At 31.7% G+C, this 24,558-nt stretch overlaps 1 protein-coding gene across 13 annotated transcripts in view; it reads left to right on the plus strand.

Annotated features, from left to right (window-relative positions):
• The window catches only part of LOC148623631 (uncharacterized), a 49,782-nt gene extending 25,492 nt beyond the window's left edge, over positions 1-24,290 (plus strand). For 5 of the 13 annotated variants that reach the window (XM_088565596.1, XM_088565594.1, XM_088565597.1 and 2 more), the window contains 15 exons: positions 287-444; positions 798-957; positions 1,808-1,918; positions 4,777-4,969; positions 6,246-6,337; positions 7,032-7,187; positions 7,970-8,120; positions 8,562-8,687; positions 9,750-10,055; positions 11,737-11,814; positions 12,954-13,142; positions 14,806-14,904; positions 15,856-16,039; positions 16,690-16,835; positions 23,082-24,290. In XM_088565596.1, coding sequence (XP_088421722.1) covers positions 287-444; positions 798-957; positions 1,808-1,918; positions 4,777-4,969; positions 6,246-6,337; positions 7,032-7,187; positions 7,970-8,120; positions 8,562-8,687; positions 9,750-10,055; positions 11,737-11,814; positions 12,954-13,142; positions 14,806-14,904; positions 15,856-16,039; positions 16,690-16,835; positions 23,082-23,273 — 2,341 coding nt within the window. In that variant the 3' untranslated portion in view covers positions 23,274-24,290. The other 8 variants (XM_088565598.1, XM_088565601.1, XM_088565591.1 and 5 more) reach the window with 8 other exon arrangements.
• Positions 24,291-24,558: the final 268 nt, after the last annotated feature.

The raw sequence follows: 24,558 nt of genomic DNA on the forward strand, positions 1-24,558 counted from the left end.
AAAACAATAGTTCATGGTTGAAAATGTTGAACTCCTGCAGGTACAAATGTTCTTTTTTCCATTCTATTACTTTTAACCATTATTTTTATGAACTGTAGGAATCATGTCTGTTGTTTATGTAGGACTTCTTTGTGTGTGTGTTCTCAGTATCTAAATTTTTCCTTACAAAAATCTTAATTTATCTGTTTTAATTTCTTTCCTTGCACCACATTAAACTTTTTTTACAGTTCTATGTACAAGAGAAAAGTTAGGACAAAATAAAAGCAATGAGACATTTAAATTTCAGGCATACTGACAAACAATTGTCATCTATGCTACTGTTCTGGCAAAGTGTGACCGAGTATGGTGCAGCAGAAGAAAGATCAGCTGATAGATTATTACGCCTGTGTCATGCTTGGAATATTTACAATAACCATATAGCACCAAACTCACATCTTAGAATAGGTTAGTCACATAACAATGTTTTGTTGACAGTCTTATTTATTGCAAATGTATTAATTTTCACAGATTTGGTCATGTAGACATATTTGCGGGTATCAATTTTCATGGTTACAAAAAATCATATTAGCGTGATACAGTATTGAAAATCAATTTCACAGGTACTATTTTTTAAGCTTTTCTGTCAACCACAAAAATTGTGAAAATTAGTACTCTGCGAAAATTAATTAGTCTTCAGTAATTAATTGTATTCATTAACATGGAAAGTTGATTATTTTTCACACTGTGATCTGTATGTAATTAAAGTTTTTGTGTACTTCATTTATTTTTTTTTTACCATTGTACCTACGTTTTTGTAGGACTATTACCATTAGAACAAGATGAAATCCACAGACAATTGCTAAATGCTACAGATTTTATTGAAGCTTCAGTGTTTAACAATGCCAAACAGTATGCCACAAGTAGGCTACAGGAGGCATGGATAAGGTACCTTAAGGAGGATCTTAAAGGCTTTCTAGAGTAAGTTTATAAATCTATGATTAGTAAATTTTCATTACTTGGGATCAATTCTTTTGTAGACTTAGTGACTGAGAATAATTGTCTCATAACATAAAGCAATCTATAATGAAGTTTGTTAATTAACCTGTTTACTTGTTTCTTTTTATTTTCAGTTTTTATCTCCAAAAACAATAGTGGTTAACCTATGAACTTGATTTTAGTTATGTATTTACATTCACACTATGTCAGAAATCTATCACCATGCAGACAGAGATGTTTCAAACTGGCATAAAGTGCCCACACTTGTCTCTTCTGTTCAGGATTCAACAAGTATATCCCACTGCATTCTACAGAGAAATTTATTCTGTCAATTGTTAACATTCTTTCTCAGCAACAACCTAAACATTCAATCTAAGCAAAGAATTTAAACATTGTCTCCTCAAAAACTGTAATCCTTCTGACTCTTCAACAGCTGTAAACGTTCTCTCACTTCAACACCTGTAAACATTCTGTTTCTTCAAAAGCTGTCATTATTCTGTCTCTTTAACTGTTGTAAATGTTCTGTCTCTTCATAAGCTGTAAACATTCTGTCTCTTCAACAGCTGTCAACATTCAATCTCATTAACAGCTATATACATTATGTGTCTTCAAATTCCGTCTTGTTTTTTAACAGTTGTTAACATTCAGCTATTCAAATTCTGGGCTTCCTAAAACAGTCATTTATTTCTGTCTCTCACCTTGCAAGAAGATTTTGAAGAAAAAACACTGTTTCTTGTTCCTAAGTATTGATTGTAATGATGATATATTTAAGGTTAGTACATAAAAATTATCTTTACTTTAATTGTATTGATCAAATCTTGTGTAATTTCAGTGCTCATGTTATACCTCGTGGATTATCTCCCCCTCCAACAGCTGATGTTATAGACATAACTGTACTGAATGATCAGCTTGTTATATCTAGGCCTGAACCTTGGGTTAAAAGGTTTGTATTAGATATACTTTAATCCAATATCTGAATGAATTAGGAGAGTTTTTTCACAATATTGTGCAGTTATCACTTTAAAGCATGTACATCTTTGATGAGTATTTTTTTACAGGAAACAGTTAGTGGTCACTTTTCATTTTGGGTAGCTATCTGAGCCGAGAAAAGTTGGGTTTACTGGCAAAGTTCTGCTGATTACAACATGTTTTAAATTTCTACAATAGCACAAAATACACTATATTCTTGTACACAAACAAAAATAACACAGTTTGTTTTGAGAACTTAAAAGCATCAGGATGGTGCTGTAAATGTGTCAACTTTGTTATTTTTCCAACTACCGGTACCTTCTATACAAATCACTTTTTTTCAAAAAATAATTGTGAAGCCAATTTGTCATTGATTTAAAGATTTTTTTTCAAATGAAAGGCAAGTATTGCAGGTTTGTTCGTTTTGTATTTGATGTTCAAAAATGGGAATAATTAAATCACAAAAGAATTATAAAAGTTATTTACATACAGAAATTTTGACAGAATAATCCTTATTTTTCAAGATAAATTACTGATATTCAAAACTTCTTCTGAATAAATGATCCAAAGAATTAAACTTTGGATATTTTTTCTTCTTTTGGTAAAAAAATCATGAAAATAAGTGGTGTTGTAATAGTAGATCTTTTTTATTATGTAATTTTTGCATAAAGAAATGTGAAGTATAAACAAATTAATGATGAGATGCTGATATAAATGAGTTTTACATTGATGTGAAATATTAAAATGATCACACACTTCATTTTCACACAATGATATAATAATTATACAGTAATCTCTAAATAAAAGTCACATGGTCAACACTGCATTAAAATGGAGGCAAACTGTTTAATATAATCAAGAAAAGTATTACAAGAAAATGAAAAACTAAATACATATATAAAGTAATGCCCTAAATCAAAATCTGTCAACGGGAATCAAATGAAAATTTCAGCATTTCAAAAACAAATTATTTTACAAATAAACAATCATGTTGTTAAAAATCATTGATTAGATAACAAATCAGGCAATCAAAATCCTGTATATTATGATAAGAAGTCAATAGGAGCTTTAATGACAATTTTCCTTGATTTTTTGTTATGCTCATTCCTAGAAATAATGATTGGTGTGTTTTATAGGACAATTATTTTAACAGTATTAATATGTTGTAGAAGATATTGATTTATAGAGCATTACTGGCACAAGTAATTCTATGTAAGCATGCAGTAGGAGCATTACTAGCACAAGTAATCCCATATTTGGTAACCATGCTTCTTAAGAATACAACAGTAATTGAAAACGTAGGAAGAAGGGAATATATGAATTATCAAGTACATGTATTGTTTCACTCAGAACAAAAAATCTAATTTATTTAACAAGTATTCTGAAGTGTTAATATGATAAGATTCATTTTTGACATGAAACTAAATGATTATATTATCTCTGATGTCATTTATTAAATGTTACTGTGGTGAAAGCTTCAAACATTGTCCTCTATATTGATATGGAGCTTTGAATTAAGTGTGTGTGTGTGTGTGTCTTTGCAGAAGGAAGGATTCTCCGACAGTCTCTAACATTTTAAGCAGGTATAGGACTGGAAAAAAATCACCAAAATCTGTTCTTAAAAAAGTCACATTATCCTGTTAAATATGTATTGTTGCGAGACCTTGTATACTAACATTCATAAACCCCCTTTTCCATCACATTTTAATGGAAAGTTTATTTCCTTATTTTAACATGTCCCTTTCACCCCTTGTTACCATTTGTTTGCCTACATACCATCACATGTTTGTTTCACAGCTTCTGCCACTCTCTTCACAAAGACATAAGGCACAGACCATTTATTATCCTGCTTAAATGATTTTTTTTCTGGTCTTTTGAGAAAAAAAAATTTTACACTCCAGGATAGAGAGCAGAAAATTTAGTTGAATACTAAATATGGTGTTGCAATATTCTGACCTGATATAATCTTTTTGGACATACATGTACTTGTAGATATCAAAGAAATGTTTTTACTTTTATTCAAATTAAAAAACAAATGAGTCCCAACTCATTAGTATAAAGTGCCTGAATAATAGAAGTTATCATATGTAGACATGATAGAATATTTCAAAAAGCTTTTGAGAAGCATTAATCCGTAAATTTGGTCAAAGCTTAGCAGTAATAGATTTGGTATACTTTCAGGATAAACATGATAAAGCATTCAGGTAGTTAGGATGTACATGTTTGTCTTACTTTGATTGTTACAATAATAATGAAAATAACAATAAATTTATTTATTAAAGTATAACATATCGATTGCACAAATAATAATATGCTTCCAACAAATATACAGATGAAATATAACAGGTAATCAGCAGGGGCTAGATATCAATTGGTTTTACCAGTTGGTAAACCTTTAAATCTTTAATCAGTTTTGTTTTAAATCAATTTCAAAATGTACATTTTTATGATCAGATATCAATAAATGATTAATGGTTAGTTACGTTTAAATGAAACATGACACAAAGAATAGACATACCCTATGTGTTTTAAAATACTGAGACAAAGTATTAAACATGTTTTGGAACAGACAAAAAAATGTTCATTGAAATATATTGTTTAAGAAAACCAAAGGCTCTATTTCTGCATCTATTTCAGTGAATATAATATACAGAATAGTTTATTCAACTCATTTATATATAAGGTATCATCCCAATCATCATAAAAGATACAATGGCAATAATTTGGAAATTTGATAAACTACAAGTAGAAAGATCAAAGCATTGTACAACTAATAGTAAACATCAAACTGGTTTGTTTTAGAAGTTATTCATTTAAAAATGTTTGTAACAGAATTCCAACCACAGAATCACAGAGAGCTAGACGATTAGCTGAGGCCATTCAGGATGATATTGATTCAGAAAAGAGGGCGGAGCTTCGTATGCTAGCAAGACTCAGAAGGAAAGACATGGAAAGAGAAAGGAAAAGAGCTATCAGAAATGCATATAGACGTGTAAAAGAAGCCAAGAAGAAGAAAGGACCTGAGGTACTGATTGTATTAAATAGATAGCCTGGTTTTGATTGAAAGGTAATATTTTCATGTCTTGTTACAGTTCTGTAAATTTTTTTGTTGAGTTTTTGATCTTTCAGGATCAAAATAGCTTATGTCACTGGCTTATCACTGGAACTTCCCTACTTTTTCTAAACACTACACAAAAATATAGTCCAAATGTAATTCCTTTTATATCATTCAATACCTCTTTTAAAACAAGTAGATATGTCTCTTGCAATTTATGAGTTCAATAATATTCTATTATTTATGCAAATAAAATTAAGATCTAGTCTTCATATCAACTCAAGATTTGAAGGACTCCTTTTTGGCCTTGAAAAATATTTAGTAATAAATTTACATTTAGGGAATTTATTTCTTCCTTGTGTCTGGAAGGATTAAATGTGTTAAATGTTTTCATTTTAACACACTTATAAGTCAAATTATCCATCCTATCTTTAATATTTTTTCCATTTATAAACAGGAAGTGAAGGTCAGTGATTTTAACCAAGTAAAATTGGTGGGAAAATTCAAATTGATAAAAAAGTGTCTAGTTTTTGAAAATCTTGTGTTAAGGAAATTATTTTTTTAAGCTGATATTGGGTTTATTTAAGTATAATTGTTATGTAGGATAAATACTCTGTTAATATAGGTTTTGGACGTAAATGCACATTAATATTTTGATAGATTTAAAATTGTGGAAAAAGTTGAAATGGAACGAAGTATGTAAATGTGTGTGAAGTTGGATCAGTAGTATAGATTGACTTTCAGTTAATACATATCAAAAACAACCGTTCTTAGTAGTATTTAAAATGCAATTTATGATCACAATTTTATGTCATGGCATGGCATATAACCTTAGAAATTTTGTTCATGCTACAATTTTCACAAGAATCAAAAACCGCCAGTGCTATCAGCACTTTGAATCGCCATTTGTATAAGATAGTTTGTTAGTGCTTCATGATACATATAGTACTCTCTATTTGATCTTTTTTGGTCCTTTTATTTATAAGTTTTTATTTCCCTTTCTGCAAGTTTTTATTACATTTCAGAATCCTGTCAGTTTTTAATTAACTTTCTGTCAGTTATTAATTTACTTTCTGTCAGTTTTTATTTCACTTTCTGTTCAGTTTTTAATTTACTTTCTGTCAGGTTTTATTTATTGTTTCTGTTCATGTTTTCATCCATCCATCACCACATGATCCTATAACTTAATGATATCTTCACAGGAAAGTTTTTGGAATTATGTTTTGAATTTTATCAATATTTTCAGAAGGAAGAGACAGAAGAAGAAATAGAAGGTGACCCTGAGAGTAAAAGTCCAAAACCTCCTCCTCCTTTTGTTGAACTAGTAGATAACAGAGGGTAAGTCAGTCAACAGTCTAAATCCATTGTCTGCACTTGAACCCTGTCTCACTACCAAGATAAAACTGAAATCCTCTTTACTCTCAAACCAAATTCTCTTGCCAAGATAATACTGTAGTTTTAATTATCTCCTACCAAGATAATACCCTAGTTCTCAATATCCCCAACGAAGATAATATCCCAGACCTCAGTATCCACAAACCCATCCCCCTACCAAGATAATATCCCACACCTCAATATCCACAAACCCAACCCCTTACCAAGATAATACCCTAGACCTTGATATCCACAAACCCTATCCTCCTACCAAGATAATACCCCAGTCCTCAATATCCCCAAACATAATCCCCTGACCAAGATAATACCTCAATCCTCCAAATCCTCAAACCAGATATCCCTACTTAAGTATATCCCAAACCAGATCCTCATACCCTCCAAATCCTTAAACCAGATTTCAGAATTAAGATATGATACCAATCCTTCATATCTAGCTAAATACTCCATATTTCTGTACAATATTCCAAACTAAGATAAAACCACACTGTATGTAGTACATACCCTTTTCAGCTGGACAAATTGTTCTGTAAGCTGTTGTCATCATCATTTACAACATGTTAAATAATGTTTACCTAAAAATTAATAAGTGTAAATTGTTGTTTTGTCATCTTTCTATATTTTTTTTATCTCCTTGCAGCATAATGAAGGCATTTAAGAAGCACCTGCAAGAGTCTGATGATAAAGAGAGATTCTTCATGATCCAGCTATTTCATGATGTAGAAAAATATCTTAGTTATGGCAACAGTAAAAGTGTTGCAAAGAAAAAAGATGCCCAAGCTACATTGATATACAAGTAAGACTTTAGTTCAGTGTATTCTTATTAACACCTATCATTGTTATTAACTGAATTATCTGGTGACAATCATGCAAAATAGTTATGGATATTACCAATTATCTGGCGACAGTCATAGCAAAATAGTTATGGATATTACCAATTATCTTGTGACAATCATAGCAAAATAGTTATGGATATTACCAATTATCTTGCGACAATCATAGCAAATTAGTTATGGATATTACCAATTATCTGGCAACAATCATAGCAAATTAGTTATGAATATTACCAATTACCTAATGTTTTATAAGACATGTCCATCTGAAAGTTAGTCCTCTACTTGTCTTGGCAATTTTTATTTTTATTTTGGAAGCAGATATAATGTGTCCATCACCACCATGATGACAGATTATCCTCTTTCAGTGTATTGTTTTCTGTGTATTTGCTTTCACTGCTTGTTTTTCTTTTTTTGTTCTCATCCTTTATACACCCCTTACAAACAAAGAGTAAATAGGAATCTGTCTGTCTGTCTGTATATCTATTCTATTATTTTAAATAACATTTTATAAGAAAACTTGGTTTTCCATGTAGATGTGCATAAAGGGAGATAATTATTGGGAGATGCCTGCAAAGAGAAACAGTTCAACTTTGGTCTGTGAAGTAGGGTATATTTAGTGTGAGCTTCCTCATAGTATTTCTATGTTCTCTTGTATTTTAACATAATTGCTGTTGTGGTTTTCATTATATTTAAATTCATAAAAAAAAGTAAAAATGATAATCACTTGAAGTTTCTGTTTTAGAACATATGCAGATTCTCATGCAAAGAAGAAGATCAATTTTAACGAGAAAATCCAAGGAAAATTTACTGAGCGACCTAAAACTCCAGTACTTAAGGAAATGGAACATTATATACTACCTAAGATTGATGAAGTCTTCAAACCTTATATTGTAGTAAGTATGATCTCATCTTAACTGGTTAGCTAATGTGTGTACATACAATTTGAATTGAAGACAACTTAACACCTATTTTAACATTATTTGAATTATACAGCTGATGAAAAATAGATAAGTCAAACTGATAGCTATAGACAATACAGGACTTGAATTTAAGATTTCACATTCATATGTTCTATTCTGTTGGGTTTTTTGCTGATTGTTATGTGAAACCAATTATGTACAAGCATTACATTATGATGACAGCCACAGATGTTTTGACAGCTATTACAATGTACTAGTATTTGGTAATGTTCTTAAAACTTAAAAAAAAATCAAAGCAATTTTTAGACACAAATTTGACAGGAATGAGGTGCAGATAAAACATTGCATCTGCTAAATAGCTGATAACACTATTGAAATAGTTTTAAAATGGATAATACATTGATTTTATTTCAGGAGAAAGCAGCAGAAAATGGAATGGAGACAAGAGATTTTGTAAACCTGTCTCAAGCAGAACTCTCACTGAGATTAGATGCTACATCTTTAGCTGTACCAAACTGGAAAAAAGGAAGGAAAGGAAAGGTAAGAAATTGTATTTGGCTGGTTTGGTTTGGTACAATTAGTACATAATGTTTTTGTTGCAGTGCCAAATTTATCATTTTGCTTCTTGTATCACTAGAAAGGAACAATAGATATAAAATATATTCAATTATTTTGTGTCTTTAAAAATTGATATATTTACATTTTAGAACAGGTTGTACATGGAGACAACTTGTACCTTTATATTAGAAAAACATAAATGCTTGTAATGTTAGTTTTTTGTTTTAAGTTAGTTGTTGCGAAAGGATGAGTTGTATCATGGCTTTACTAATCATAGATTGTTTTTGAAATGATGCTTTGGAGCTGTTGTCCTGTGCAGTGTTTTTTTCAGCTAAGATTACTTTTACATATGGTTAATGCAATCTGTAGCATTACTTGGGCTCTTATAATCACCAATTTCTATAAAATATTGTTTCTTTACCCATTAAAACCAAAATATTTTGATGTTTTCTGAATTTTATTGTATTTTCAAAGTATGTAAACTTCTCAATAATACTACAAACTCTTTAATTAAGTGCTAGAATGATTTAATTGAAAGGAAATGGACATTAGTATTTGTGAATGCTTATGTAGAATGTTATTGATGAATTTGGTACACTAACTGTCTATTCTCACTTTGTTAATCCTTAAAAGAAAGGCAAAAAACACCATATGTTTACCTCTATTACATGACAACAGTCTAAATCCATTGTCTGCATGACAATTCTATAGGACGAATAATGGAAAGTTTCTATTGCATTATCTATACTTGTTCTGATTATTTGGAACATGAAGGACTGAATGTTACTAATTAACATTTTTACATAGGTATGACAGTATTAGGTTTTTAATCTGGAATAGGTATTAACTACATTTATATAAATTTTATTGATTTATCTGAAGAATTTTAGTCTACTTAAAAGTTTCTATGTTTGTTGCTTACCATAGATTTTAAATAAGATAAAATGACAAATAGGACAAAAAAGAAACAGGTGAAAAGAGCACAATGAAAAGAGCATGATTTGAATTCTTCAAGGAACATCATTATGTATGTTTTGGTGCTAGGCAGAAGATGAAGAGGGTAGCTCAAAACAGAAGTCCCCAGAAACCAAGCATTCCCCATCTCCAGTAGAAAGACCAAGTGATGGTAAAGTCCCCAAAAATTGGAAATTTGTGCAGAGGATGAAGTTTCCCCAGGAAAAACCATGTATGACAGTTGATGTATACTCACATGATGAACAACAAAAAATGGGTGGTAGGAAAGTCAGATTTGCTAAAGAGACCCAAGTAAAAAAGGATGAAGATTCTGAGGATGATGTATGGGCTGAGGTAAAACTTAATGTTGGTGGTGTCATGAACAAGGTGGAAGAGGTAAAGGAATATTGTGTTAGCAAATGATGAAATAACTCAATGTGTGCTGTTAACAAAACAAACTTCATCATTATTGTGCTAACCAGGCTGTTCAAAATAGGCAACCAAAAGCTGTAACAGAATGGCGTCTGCTGCTAACATGGGATCTGCTGCTGTCAGAATACTGATGTCAACAGAATGATGAAGTTGGAATGATGTGTGTTGCCAAAACAATATTCAATTAACATCTGCTGCTAAAATTACAGTATGATTCCTAAGTTTAGGAAGTTTGACAATAATAACTAGGAAGAAGAACAGTATCTCTATTAATACAACAGTATACTGGATAAAAACATCCCTAACACAGGATTAACAAACATTATAACAAAATTATGAATGAGAAAAGCATCTAACATTTGAATAAATGGTTGGCATTTTGTTTCATGGCTTAACTGAATACTGCAATTTTAATTCTTTAGAATACTAGGACTGTGTGGTGTCTGATGACTAAAAATAAATGTTGTCATAATATGTCTATTGAAGTCATAATCAGAGTAAATAATTGATTGTCTCATGTCTTACCTGTTGTAGCACAAGAACGATATTTTTATGAGACTTTGTACATCCTGAAAACATTACAGATTTACATCAAGACTACCATGATTCATGTAAAGTTTAAAAGTCATTTTTTTGTAGGAGCGATGTCTCTTGGAAACTGATTCCTCTCATGTCTGCATTTTTTTTTTTGATTTCATTGAACTTATATCAAATTTGACCACTGTCAGTAGCTAGGGGACTAGTTTAAGTGCTTGTCAATATTATTGTGGTCATTCTTGAGACATGTAATTTTCCATTTCAATGGTCTGTATCTCTTCCCATTTATTTGTTTTATTTTAAAGTCAGGGTATGCATACTAGGTGTCTTGGTCAGAATATAAGACTAATTTTAATATGAAAGCACAATTGTATGTATTATTTAATCATTACCTGTAACAGATATTTTAGAATAACAAATAATTTATTGTCCCCCGCGATGCTTCGCGAGTTGACATGGAATTGCCAGCATCTGGACGTCCGTCCATCTGTCCTTCCGCGTTTTCCTCACTTTTTTTGTTTGTTATGCTTTTACCAAATAAGTTTGTTTTTGGTGTGTAGCCTTATCATGAAGAGTTACAGATTAAGTTCGACTTTGGTTATGGTTGAATGAATTTAGAAAATTTCAGTGAATTTACAGTTTTCCACTTTTTTTTTGTAATGCTTTCACCAATTGGTTTTATCTTTTGTATGTAGTCTTACTATGAGAAGTTAGAGATTAAGTTCGACTCTGGTTACGGTTGAATGATTTTTTCAGATACAGTGTATCTGTAGACATAAAGGGATATTGAACATTTTTTGTTACATGAAGATGGGATCACAAATCTTATGTACACCATCTGTTTAACAGAATATATTATGAGGATCCTAAACTTGTGACCATAGCATATTTTCTATTGTAGCTCTAGTCAGTTCAGTATTAAATGATAAAATTTTGTAACTTTTACGCAACTTTTATATTAAACTTGTCAATGCTTTCAAAGCAATAAGTTGTGTTGCTGGGTTTACTTCTATTCTTGTTTCTATGATTTATAGGACCTTTTTTATTGCTTGTATAATTAAAACCTTTGCCTTCCTCAGTTTATAGTCTTAGATTAATTGCTCTACAGGATGATTCACCTGTTTTCCGAAGACCAGTGAAAGCTGAGCCAACAATAACAGTTAAACGAGTTTCAAGGAGGTCTAAGGTAGCTGAGCATGATGTGGACATGTTTTTGTTGGCTTTGCATGGCAGACCAAGTGAAAGTAGCTTAGCTTGCTTTTGTGCTGTATTTACCCTATGTTGTTCTAACCTATTGTATTGTCTTAACTGTATGTTTTTTTAGTTTTCAGAGATTTTAGGTCACCTGTTTTGTGCAGTTTTCTAAAGTTTCTTAAGAAGCATAGACATTATAAATAAAAGTGAATATTTTTGCAGATATCTAATTAAATCAATAATTTAAACATGTTTTTCATATGAACTTATCTATTCTTTTTTTATTTTGATGGCATTATATATCTCTCCATAATGAATTATATTAAGAGTTGCGATATAAAGCTTTTGACGATATAGTTCTGTGTATGTAAGTTCCTGGAAGGTATAAGGTTGCATTATTACTGCTGTTGAAGGGTTTAGCACTGCATACACTGCTTTAGCATGTGTTAATCTTATAAATAAGATAAACAAATTTTTGGGGTTTGTCTTATTTAATAGATGTTAATATCATTTGAGAGATAACCATGACTTATTTTTTGGTAAAGTCAAGAAAAGTAATTTGTGGAGAAAGTACTGTGACTTTACCTTTAGAAACATTCAAAATCTATTTTTCTGTGAATATTTCCTTTAAAGCATACTTATTCCTGTAGACAGATGTAGAAATAACACATATGCACAGTACTTGTTCCTAGTAGATCTCAGAGCTTACTAACAAAGGGGTATTACTTGTGAGGGAAATATAATGTTGTTTTATCAGATTAGCCTAATATTCAAATAATATCACACTTTTATGTGACTGATTATTGATTCCTTATGACTATGATGAATGATGTGATGTACCTGGACTTTCTTAGATCAAATGTCATTGCTGTCCAGCAGATAAAGTCATGGCACTTCTTTTTACTTTCTTTATGAACTTTTTTTTTATTTTATGACCATATAATTAGAGGTACTACAAAAAGGTACATGTATATTTATCATGGTATTTCTTTATTTTGCTTCCTATAACTGCTACAAATATAACTAGTTTTTAAGTGTTTTTTATTTATTATATTTTTATCATTTATATTCATAATTTATTTTGGGTCATTTTTTGTTAAGAGTAAGGTTTTTGTATGTTTTTTTTTGCAGACAGGACGAGCCCATCCTACAAAAGAAGACAAAGATGAGTTTAACAAAGGGTTGAAACAGGCTGCTGCAGGGAACATGACATTACAGATGTTGTACTTCTATAAATATCTCCTCAAGCATGGTGAAGATGATGGCGCTTCAAATAAGGATAAAGATTTCTTCTTCTACATAGAATGCCTCAAATTTAAGGTTTGAGTGTTTTAATGCCAATTAGAGTCATGATGGGTTTGTTAGGGTGATATTAACTCATGTGGGTCCTGATGGTTTGGTTTAGGGTTGATTTTAACTCGTGTGGGTCCTGATGGTTTGGTTTAGGGTTGATTTTAACTCGTGTGGGTCCTGATGGTTTGGTTTAGGGTTGATTTTAACTCATGTGGATCCTGATGGTTTGGTTTAGGGTTGATTTTAACTCGTGTGGGTCCTGATGGTTTGGTTTAGGGTTGATTTTAACTCGTGTGGGTCCTGATGGTTTGGTTTAGGGTTGATTTTAACTCGTGTGGGTCCTGATGGTTTGGTTTAGGGTTGATTTTAACTCGTGTGGGTCCTGATGGTTTGGTTTAGGGTTGATTTTAACTCGTGTGGGTCCTGATGGTTTGGTTTAGAGTTGATTTTAACTCATGTGGGTCCAGATGGATTTAATTAGAGACTATAGTAACTCCAATGAGTCATGGTGGGTTAGATAGAGGTAAAAGTAACTCATGTGACTCTTGTGAATAATTCAGGTAAGACATATTTGCTTTTGTTAGGGCTGATAGCAATTCCACTTTGTCATGATAGCCTTACTACATGTAAGTGATGAAAAGAACTCATGTGAGTCATGTTTGCTCATAGTAACTCAAGGTAGTCATGATGGCTTAAGTTTGGGATTATTTTATATGAGTCATTACAGCTCTCATTTGAATCATGATTTGATGGGATAAGAACTCCTGTTAGTCATAATGGCTTAAGTGTGGGATAATAGTAACCCAAGTGGGGGTAAATGACCGCTACCATTAAGAAATTGGGGACCTAGACTGGTTCCCGATCACAATATTCAGTATCTTACAAATACATGTATACAAAATAAGAGAGTGTATGGCTAGTAGCTAATACCTTGTACATAGTCTTGGGAACCAGGATATTAAGGACCAAAAACATAATTTTTTTTTGTTTCTGGACAATGACTTGTGTATAAAAGCATGGATCTCTATGGAACTGTACGACAGCTTCCATATAACAGAAGAAAGGTTGGGATATTTTTTTTGGGGTTATGGTCTTAACTCCATAGGACCAAAAAGGGGTCAAAACCAAAGACTTTCTTTGAGTTTATAAGACTTTCTTATTTCATTATCATTTCAATGGGATATAACTTTAGAGGTACTTACAAATATTTTGGCCCCATTTTATGTTGGTCCAATTAAGGAAAAACTATGATCGAATTCCTAAATTTTAGGTTTTGGGGTTCTTAAATATGCTGATTCTAACCATTGATTGGGACTTCTTATTATGGACCCTGTCCACTTAGAGGTCAAAAGAGGGTTCAGCTTTTTTACCTGCATTCAAAAAAACATGTAACTGATATGCAAGTGCCTGGTTAGTATCGGTGTTGTTTCAAAATTTATTTTTATTTTCGATAAAGAACAAAGGAAAACTAAACTTTTGAAATTATTTGCCCAGTAGGGGGGATCTTCAAGGGAATTATTTGCACAGTAGGGGGATCTTCAATGGACAGTTTTTGTTAAAATGGGCTTTTAAGGTTTATAATTACGTTGCTTATGTCGTGTCAGAAAAAAATGTACTGTCAATATGATCAATGCTGCCTGGGTATTGTGATTAAAAGGACTAATTTTTATATTATTCTTTTACACAAAAGGAATGTAGCCAACCATATGCAGATGAAGAATTATTGAGAAGGAAAGTGCAGTCAATATTGGATTGTTTCTTAGAATCAGCAATCACACCAACTTTACAGGTAAATACAGAAACTTTTTCGGGGTCACAATTTTCATATTTGCTCCATTTAAAAAATTGATTTACCATTATATCCTTGGTTCTGTCAATGGATAACTATGATTTATCATTAAATGTCCTTGGTCCTTGATGTCATTGGATAACTAGGATTTGCCATTGAATGTCATTGGTCCTTAATGACAGTAGATGACTAGGATTTACCATTAAACATCCTTTGTCCTTAATGTTGGTGTATAAGTAGGATTTACCATTAAATATCCTTGGTTCCTTAATGTCAGTGGATGACTAGGATTTACCATTAAACATCTTGTGTCTTTAATGTTAGTGGATAACTAGGAATTACCAATTTAACATCTTTGGTCCTTAATGTCAGTGGATAACTAGGATTTACCATTAAACATCATTGGTCCTTAAGGTCAGTGGATAACTAGGATTTACCATTAAACATCTTTGGTCCTTAAGGTCAGTGTATAACTAGGATTTACCATTAAACATCTTTGGTCCTTAAGGTCAGTGGATAACTAGGATTTACCATTAAACATCTTTGGTCCTTAATGTCAGTGGATAACTAGGATATACCATTAAACATCATTGGTCCTTAAGGTCAGTGGATAACTAGGATTTACCATTAAACATCTTTGGTCCTTAATGTCAGTGGATAACTAGGATTTACCATTAAACATCTTTGGTCCTTAAGGTCAGTGGATAACTAGGATTTACCATTAAACATCTTTGGTCCTTAAGGTCAGTGTATAACTAGGATTTACCATTAAACATACTTGGTCCTTAAGGTTAGTTGATGACTAGGACTAACCTTTAAAAATCTTTGGTCCTTGATGTCAGTAGATGAGTAGGATTTACCATTTAACTTTCTTGGTCTGAAATATCAGTGGGTGACTAAGATTAACCTTTAAACATCTTTGGTACTTGATGTCAGTGGATTTATTTTCAGATTGACATTTCCTCAGCCTGTCATGATAAGACCACTAAAGCAGTACAGAAATATCTGGCAGGCAAGGAGGTGGTAGCCAATATATTTGATGAGGCAATGTTGCAGGTCTACCCTGATTTGTTAGGTTATTGGGCTGGGTTCAGGAAAACCTTCCAACCTCCAGAGGATCCCAACAAACGGCCAAGTAAGTACAGATATACTTGTAGCAAATAAAGAGTTTTTTGCCTATATTTTAAGAATTTAGTTTTATTTACGAAAATGTGAGTAAAACTTATCCAATCTTTTTGATATTTTGATATTTGTTTCTAGGAACATATTGGAGGGCCCTATAGTATGGCGGTTTTTACCCCACCCCTTTAGAAAATAAGGAGCTAAAGGGGAAAGATAGGTGTTGTAATTAAAATTGATAGAAAAAGGTAATTGTCATCCAATTTTTATGGCTCTGATATCAATCTTTTTCTTTTGAAATTCTATTCTGAAATTTATTTACAGGGTAGGCTTATCTTTAACTGTTTTGAGTTACAGGGGTACAAAAATCTTGTCATGCCAAAAAAAATTCAACTTTTTTATTTTGAAATTTTTTTTTCTTTATTGGTATACTTAAGAAAATCCCTGCCTGCATTTTTCAATCTGTTCTAGATATCGCTTACCATTTTTGTGCTCCGAGTTCTTCTGATAATCATATGAATTGAATTTCATGCTAAAGTCACATTTATTTTATGTTTATTTAACCTAAAGTTTCATGTGAACAATATTTGCCTGTGAAAAATTATTTAATGTGATCCTGAATTTTAGAGACAGATAGAACTTAGATTACTCTTGATTTTATTGCAGTCACAAAATACCAGAAACTTTTAAAGTCTCGTTTAGAAAAGATTGATGGCTTCCAGATAGGGTCCCAGATTTTTAATCTTCCACCAATTCCAGAAGGTGCTATACATGCTTACAGTTTTTCACTGGCTGAAGGAGTTAAATGGAGGGTAAGTATTGTACAATGTACATCTTCTTACGTGAAACTTAATTTTTGATGAACTGTCTGGTCTTTATTTGCCTTATTACATTGAGCTGATTTATACGTGTCTTGTGAAATAGGGGGATAACTGCCTCGATCTCATCCTAATGGATTTTTTTTTTATATCTTTTTTTAAATCTTTCACACTCTATAAAAATGATTTATTGCAACTGTAAAAATTCAGTTTTCCTTATTATGTGCACTTTTTTTCCCTGATTACTTCTTTTTAAAGTGATTCTATTTATAGTTACTGTTTATACAAAAATGTATGTACATGTAGTATTCAATTATTTTTAACTGTTTGCAGATAAGAGGGGTCTGTTTGAAGTAAAAAAACTTTTGTTTAAAAAGTCAAGGAACATAAGTACTGTTATACTCAAACTTTATGACATCTAGTGAAATCCTTGGGGGTCACCTGTTTCCAAGGCTATGATTTTCAATGTGAACCAAGGACAGTTTATGTGACTTGTCAACTGATATGACTGTCAATGATACATAGCTTCTATGCTTATCATATCAGTTATGTTATTTTATAGCCTGGCTCAAGCCAAACTGATTCAGAGCTAATGTCACATGCTAAAGTTGGCAACTTAGGAAGTATTCACAGTCTACAGAGTGCTTTCACTCAACAAACTGCCAATGGACGTAGCATACATTCTAGTCAAAATGACTTAAACAGTGTAAACAGTGAAAGTGTTCAAAGTGACTAGGTATACAAAATGCTAGATTTCCTCAGTAGCAAAAATGAAATATAGATATGAACAAAATTGCTTTTTCCTTTCTTTTCTTGTCAAGCTAGTAAATGAATATCCTTGCTTATGTTTTTGTTAGGTCAGAATTTGCTACATGTACATGGTTCCTAGTCTATAGTAGTGTGTAATACACAGTAAGCTGGCTAAATAGTGTTTGATACATTTGAAAATTGCTACACAGTAAGCTGGCTAGTTGTTTCACACTAAGTCCAAGGCTCATTATAATACTTATTAATGAATAAGATTATATTTATACAATGTTGTGATTTGACAGAAAGAAGCTGTATTTATGGGAGCAATGGTATGTCATCTGACTAATCTAACTTTCTGTTGATAACTCTTTAAATCTGAAAATGGATCAGTCCTCTTCTTTAGTGTCAGTAGAACTTGATGAAATAATCACAAAATTTTATTGATTTTTTGTGTAAATAGAAAACTTCAGATTTTTGATGCATTGAGAATGATATTAATGATATTTAGAACTTGTCATCAGAAATTAAAGAAAAACATAATGAAATTTATGAAGACATTACCTATGGAACTTTGTTATTTAGTTGTAATGTTTGTATTGGTGAGTGCTAAGAGAATTGATGCTTTGCATGTGAGACATATATATTGCTCCAGTTCTGATAAACATTATTGTAACAGTAGTAAACATCCTGGCTAACCAACTAGTAACATATCTTAGAAGTATAATCTTCTATGTTACAAAGACTTGTCAGCTATAAATATCATGATACATAGACTAAACATAGTAAAACAATTGTTAGCTTATGATCTCTCTCCCACTATTTTAGTGCAGGGTCAGCCATGGAGTTTAAGTAGATGAATAAATCAATGTTTTAATATTGCATGTCATAGGACATGAATCAGTTTTACAATGAGTGGTCTAAAGTTATGTCAGAAATATTGAATGTTAGGGTTTACTGTTGAAGCTAGTCCATAGAACAAAGAAGGTCTAAATATCAACTAAATATAGAATTGTCTGTTTTCTGTGAAACAGGATGATGGGGTAAGTGCTAACTTGTTGTTTATTGGTTTTATGTAATAGTGTTTTGAACAAATTACTGGAGACTGATGCACAAAGGATCATTAACTTCTACACTCATGTTTACTGCAAAAAAAATGAAATATACCTTTATAAAGGCTTTATACTTAAATATGCATGCAAATTTGTGTACCTTGTTCTGTAACAGCCTGTTTCCATTGACAATTGCTGATATCAGACATGACTGTATGTTTGTTCTGTAACACCCCTTTTCCACTGACCACTTGCTGACATCATACATGACTGTATGTTTGTGCTGTAACAACCTGTTTCCATTGATGACTTGCTGACATCATACATGACTATGTTTGTGCTGTAACAACCTGTTTCCACTGACCACTTGCTGACATCATACATGACTGTATGTTTGTGCTGTAACAACCTGTTTCCACTGACCACTTGCTGACATCATACATGACTGTATGTTTGTGCTGTAACAACCTGTTTCCACTGACCACTTGCTGACATCATACATGACTGTATGTTTGTGCTGTAACTACCTGTTTCCACTGACGACTTGCTGACATCAGACATGACTGTATGTTTGTGCTGTAACAACCTGTTTCCATTAACAACTTGCTGACATCATACATGACTGTATGTTTGTGCTGTAACAACCTGTTTCCATTGATGACTTGCTGACATCATACATGACTGTATGTTTGTGCTGTAACAACCTGTTTCCACTGACCACTTGCTGACATCAAACATTACTGTATGTTTGTGCTGTAACAACCTGTTTCCACTGATGACTTGCTGACATCATACATGACTGTATGTTTGTGCTGTAACAACCTGTTTCCATTGACAACTTGCTGACATCAGACATGACTGTATGTTTGTGCTGTAACAACCTGTTTCCACTGATGACTTGCTTCCATAAGATTTTCCTGCATGTTTGTTCCATGATGTGGATATATCTTGTATACTATAATGTATGCTATCTGTTTTATGTCATTTTTCTGTGTAACACTATGTTAAAGACATGTGATATTGTTGGGAAGATATTATCTCTCTCCTTACCAGAGTTGAGTACAAATATATGATATTTTAGGTTCTATTATAATATTTGACACATTTTAAAAAAAGGGATCAAAACAAAATTATCATAGTAATAAATTCTTGCTTGACTTTGAAGGTAGGTTGAGTTTCAAGCAATTACCGAAATATTCTTTTTTATATGACAATACTATATTATAATAGTTATTTCAAATTGAACTCCTACAGGTGTGTAACATGAACAAACTACTATGATATAGTGTTAATTGCATTTTTGTACAGGATCCTTTGTTAGATAATCCTTCCAAAGTGAAAGGTATAAGATCAGCTGATGTTATCTATTGTAGAGTTTTTCATCGTAGAATTTACTAAAACATACAAACTTTATACTGATTTCCTCAAGGATATACATCAAATATGTCACTCATTCCAAGAATCTGTGTCATTTTGTGGAAGAGTATTAAATCCTTCCACTTTAAGCAATTTTTTTTTCTTTTTTTCTTTTTTTCTTTTTTAATTTTTGGCATGTAATTATACTTTCATGTGTTACAGATCATTTTATTCTGCTTTGTGAATTTTGACAAAATAAGGGTCCTTGGACTATGATCATTATGTAAAAATAAGACTTTTTTCAACTCTTGCATATGCAAATGATGAGTTTAATGAAATTATAGCAGATGCTGAATCTAGATGTCAGTGATTTTTTTTTAAACTTTCCTTTTTAGTTATTTTTTGCAGTAGTAGAGGTGCTAAGAATAATGCTTTGCATCTGCTAAGTAAATCTGCTTATATGCTTAAGCTTTCATCTTTCAAAGTTTCAAACAATATACAGTTTAATTTTCTTTTGAAATGACTAAGCAATAAATTGTCAAGTCTCACATAATCTCAAAAAATGCTATATGAAACATCCATTTACCCAGACCTAACATAGGTTTGTAGGCCAGTGCTTTAATAAATGGGCCATCAGATTCCTTCAGTTTGAGTTATTGCCCTTTTTATGTGAACAGATTAAGGAGTTAGGTTTGAATTTTCAGAGCTATTGCCCTTTTTATGTGAACAGACTTAGGAGTTAGGTTTAAGTGTTCAGAGCTATTGCCCTTTGTATGTGAACAGACTTACGAGTTAGGTTGAAATCTTCAGATTTATTGCCCTTGTTATGTGAACAGACTGGGGAGTTAGTTTACATATTCAGTTAGTGCCCTTGTTATGTGAACAGACTTGGGAGTTAGATATTGTTTAATTCTTCAGTTATTGCCTTGTTTTGTTAACAGACTGGGGGTTAGATTTCTAGTGACTATTTTTTAATGGAGTAAATCCGAGTAAAAAAATATTTTCAAAACTTTCTCTGAAAATGCCTCTTGGTGGGGTAGTTTTTATTGCTCAAGCAGTGTAATCTTATATTGATGGTTATGAGTATTACAAAATAGTTCATGCCTGATTATTCTTTTAACATCTATCCAATCAGGAGAAGTATAGAGTAAGTACAAACTTTGTCCCGTCATTTTGTTATTGATATTAGTTTGTGTGATTAGATCATTAAGAATATTTCATTCAGCTATTCCTATCAAAAAAGGTAAAGTCAATGATACTCTCTAAACTCAGTGAAATTATCACTTAAACCTGGGTATGAAGGTATTTAATTACACATCATACTTATATGTTAGTTTCCATTCTCTTTTCTATTGGTAGTTGACTTGAGCTTTCTGTCTTTAGTAGCTGTGTGATAGACTATCTAGAATAAAACTCATTGTGTGTGTAAAAAAATGTAATTTCGATTGTTTGCAGGAACTGAATGAGATTAAAATTAGTTACTTTTGGGGGATGTCTTCCATAGCTACTCAGGTTGTTCCTGTATCATCCTAATCTATTCATTCAGCACTATGTGCAGCTGTACACAATTTTTGTCTTACCTCTGAATGAAAGTATAAATTAGTGGGATTTGACAGTAATGGACACTATTTTTTATATGTAATATATATGACTTTGTCGTGTCCATAATGAAATTGTTAGTATGTTGCTTTTATTTATTGGCCTTGTTTTTACACAAGTTTTATGAATATCACTATATAGTAGACATACACATATATAATGATCCTTTGGAGGTTGGTAGTGGTTGATAGTGGCTATGGGAGTAGTTTACCAAAAGAACTTACTTTATTTGACTTCCAAGTTGTTTGTTGTCAAATATATAGTAAAATAGTCAGGAATGTAAACTTGGGTATGAAAAAGAAATTTAAGTAAATTACAGTATATTTATTTGCCTCAGATTATTTTTCTTTATACTGTAGAAACAAACTAGTTTTAGCAGTTTAGGTACCAGTACTTCTGGTATGTTTCACTGTGTTAATGTGATTAACTCTAAATGATTTATTTGACCTTGTATTGTAACTCGCATGTCAATTATCTTTCTTACATTGTCTGAAAAGAGTAATTTTATTGTAAGAACTCTTGTCTAATCAGATATTGCATGAATCTGCTGCATGTTTATACTACATCAGTTATCCCTAACAAGGACCGTTTTTTCTCTAAAGAATTGTTTATTGTCTATTAACAGTCTATTGACGGTCTTCAGGCAACTAGCATTACTCATTAATTTCATTAAAATATTTGTTTCTAACTGAATTTAATGTTTTAGAGAATGGCTAAATCATTGGTTGAACCTAAGAAACCAGTCAGTAGATTGTCTCAACCACGAAGAAGTTTGTCCCAGATAAGTTTTCATGATGGCAATAGGAAAAAAAGTGTCAGTTTTAGTAGATATGAATTTAAACAAGTTGATACTGAGAAACTGTTAAGAGAAGGTAACTTGTGTCTGATGCTCAGTATATCATGGTGGTGTTGGAGATGTTTTTTAATGATCTTGACTACTACGAGTCTCACTTGACAGAGTTAAGCACTGATGATGATGGGTTTTAATGTTCTTGACTACCACGAGTCTCACTTGACAGAGTTAAGCACTGATGATGATGGGTTTTAATGTTCTTGACCACCACGAGTCTCACTTGACAGAGTTAAGCACTGATGATGATGGGTTTTTCTTGACTACTGTAATGAGTCTCACATGATTGAGTTAGAGCACTGTATGTATTTCTTTGTTGGTTTTATGGTCTGGTGCAGCAAGGTCATCACATGGTGGTTTACAGTGTCTTATATGTCTGCTGTGGAAATTTTCGATTACAGTTTGGAAATATTGATTATAGCTTTTAATTTGAAGTACATGGTGTAATTTGCTATGCTTTACATTTTTAATCTCGGGTCATTTTTTTTGTTTGTTTATATGGTTATAATTAATTTCTTGTATTTCCTGTCTAACATGTATTTTTTATGTTCATTTAGTATTGAGAGTTTTACACAATGAAGTAAGTGAAATATTTCAAACTAATCCAGCAATTAAAGTTTCATTCATTAATTATAGGAGCTATCCAACAGTGAAGCTGGTAGTTTGATGGGTAGTCCAATTGGTGACCGATCTGATATTACAACAGCTAATACTGTCACAAGGCGAATGAGTATTTCTAAAACTGAAGGAATGAAAAAGAAACAGAAAAGTCGATTAACTTTACCAAATGTTACACCTCAGGAAAGTGTAACAGCTTCAGGGTTGTAGACCAAATGTATATGGTAGATTTTACTGTCTTCTGCCATACCAGTAATTAATATTCAGAAAACTGATGAAAAACATTATTCTGTTATGTTGGAAAAGAATATCAATTGTTAATTACCTTTACCAATACTTTAGAAAATTTGACACCACTTGCTTTGTATGTTCTGTTCCGTTTGTACACATGTGGTAGGATATAACCACTTAGGGGTATAATAATTAATATTTGGTATCAAGTTGGTTCTCATAGATAGAAGCCTCCTGTTGTATTTTGTTGTTTTTTATTTTGGTATTAGAATACTGTTTTATTAAAAAGTATTTTTATTTTCATAAAAAAAAAAAAAAAAAAAACACCAAAAAAAAACACAAAAAGGGGGAACTGGTCATATGATGAGATTTATGCCGGTGTTAGATTTGTCTACTCATAAAAATATTGTTTTCTTTATTTTGTCTTAGTTTTGGCCACTTAAAATGAATTTCTTGTTCTTTGGAAATTTTTGGTGTTAGAGATACAATTTTCTTTAAAATCTTCACAATTTCTTCAAAATATAAAATTAGTGAAAACTAAAAATAAAGTTATAATGATGTAGAATCACTTTTCTATCCATTCTCTCAGTCATATTTATTTTAAATGTACCGGTAGTTTCAAGAAAGTATTGAAGTGAGCAATCCTATTTATTCTGAATTTGAAAACTAAATATGAAAACTTTGAATGAGAATGGTGAGGTTATATCATAAGTTTACAGTAAGTAGGAGGCCTTCATTTTTCACTAAATGGAACTGATTTGGATTCTGTATACACAAAACTTTTTTTTAAAGGTACAAAGTGTATATGATGATATCCTGTTCAATTACAGGTAAAACATTTTTATTGTGAAATACAGAATTTAAGGTCAAAAGAGTTTATTTTGTGATTTGGTTTTTATACACTGTGATCTGTGATATTTTATATTGCTCAACTGTTAGCATTTGTTACTTATTTATATATCATGTCAGTTAAGAATTAAACATTGATTCATTAAATTGTTGTCTCTGTGTGAGTCTCCCATTCAAGTGTATACAATAAAAATTTCTAAGATTAGTTACAATTACATGTCTGTATATAATTGAGAATAAGAACACTTAGCCAGGAAGGGCCCTGTCTATAATGATTGAAGTAACTGATATTTCATGAACAAGAGGCTACAAGGGGCAGGGGCATCATTGCTGACCTGGTCACTACACTGTCAAAAAAAAATTAATTTCGAACTAGTAAGCAGTAACAATCCAGACTTCATCAAAAGTTTGAATG

The sequence above is a fragment of the Perna viridis genome, chromosome 2 (genome assembly GCF_037379345.1).
Source record: "Perna viridis isolate PV_CMFRI_1.1 ecotype Kerala chromosome 2, ASM3737934v1, whole genome shotgun sequence".
NCBI classification, from domain to species: Eukaryota; Metazoa; Mollusca; class Bivalvia; order Mytilida; family Mytilidae; genus Perna; species Perna viridis.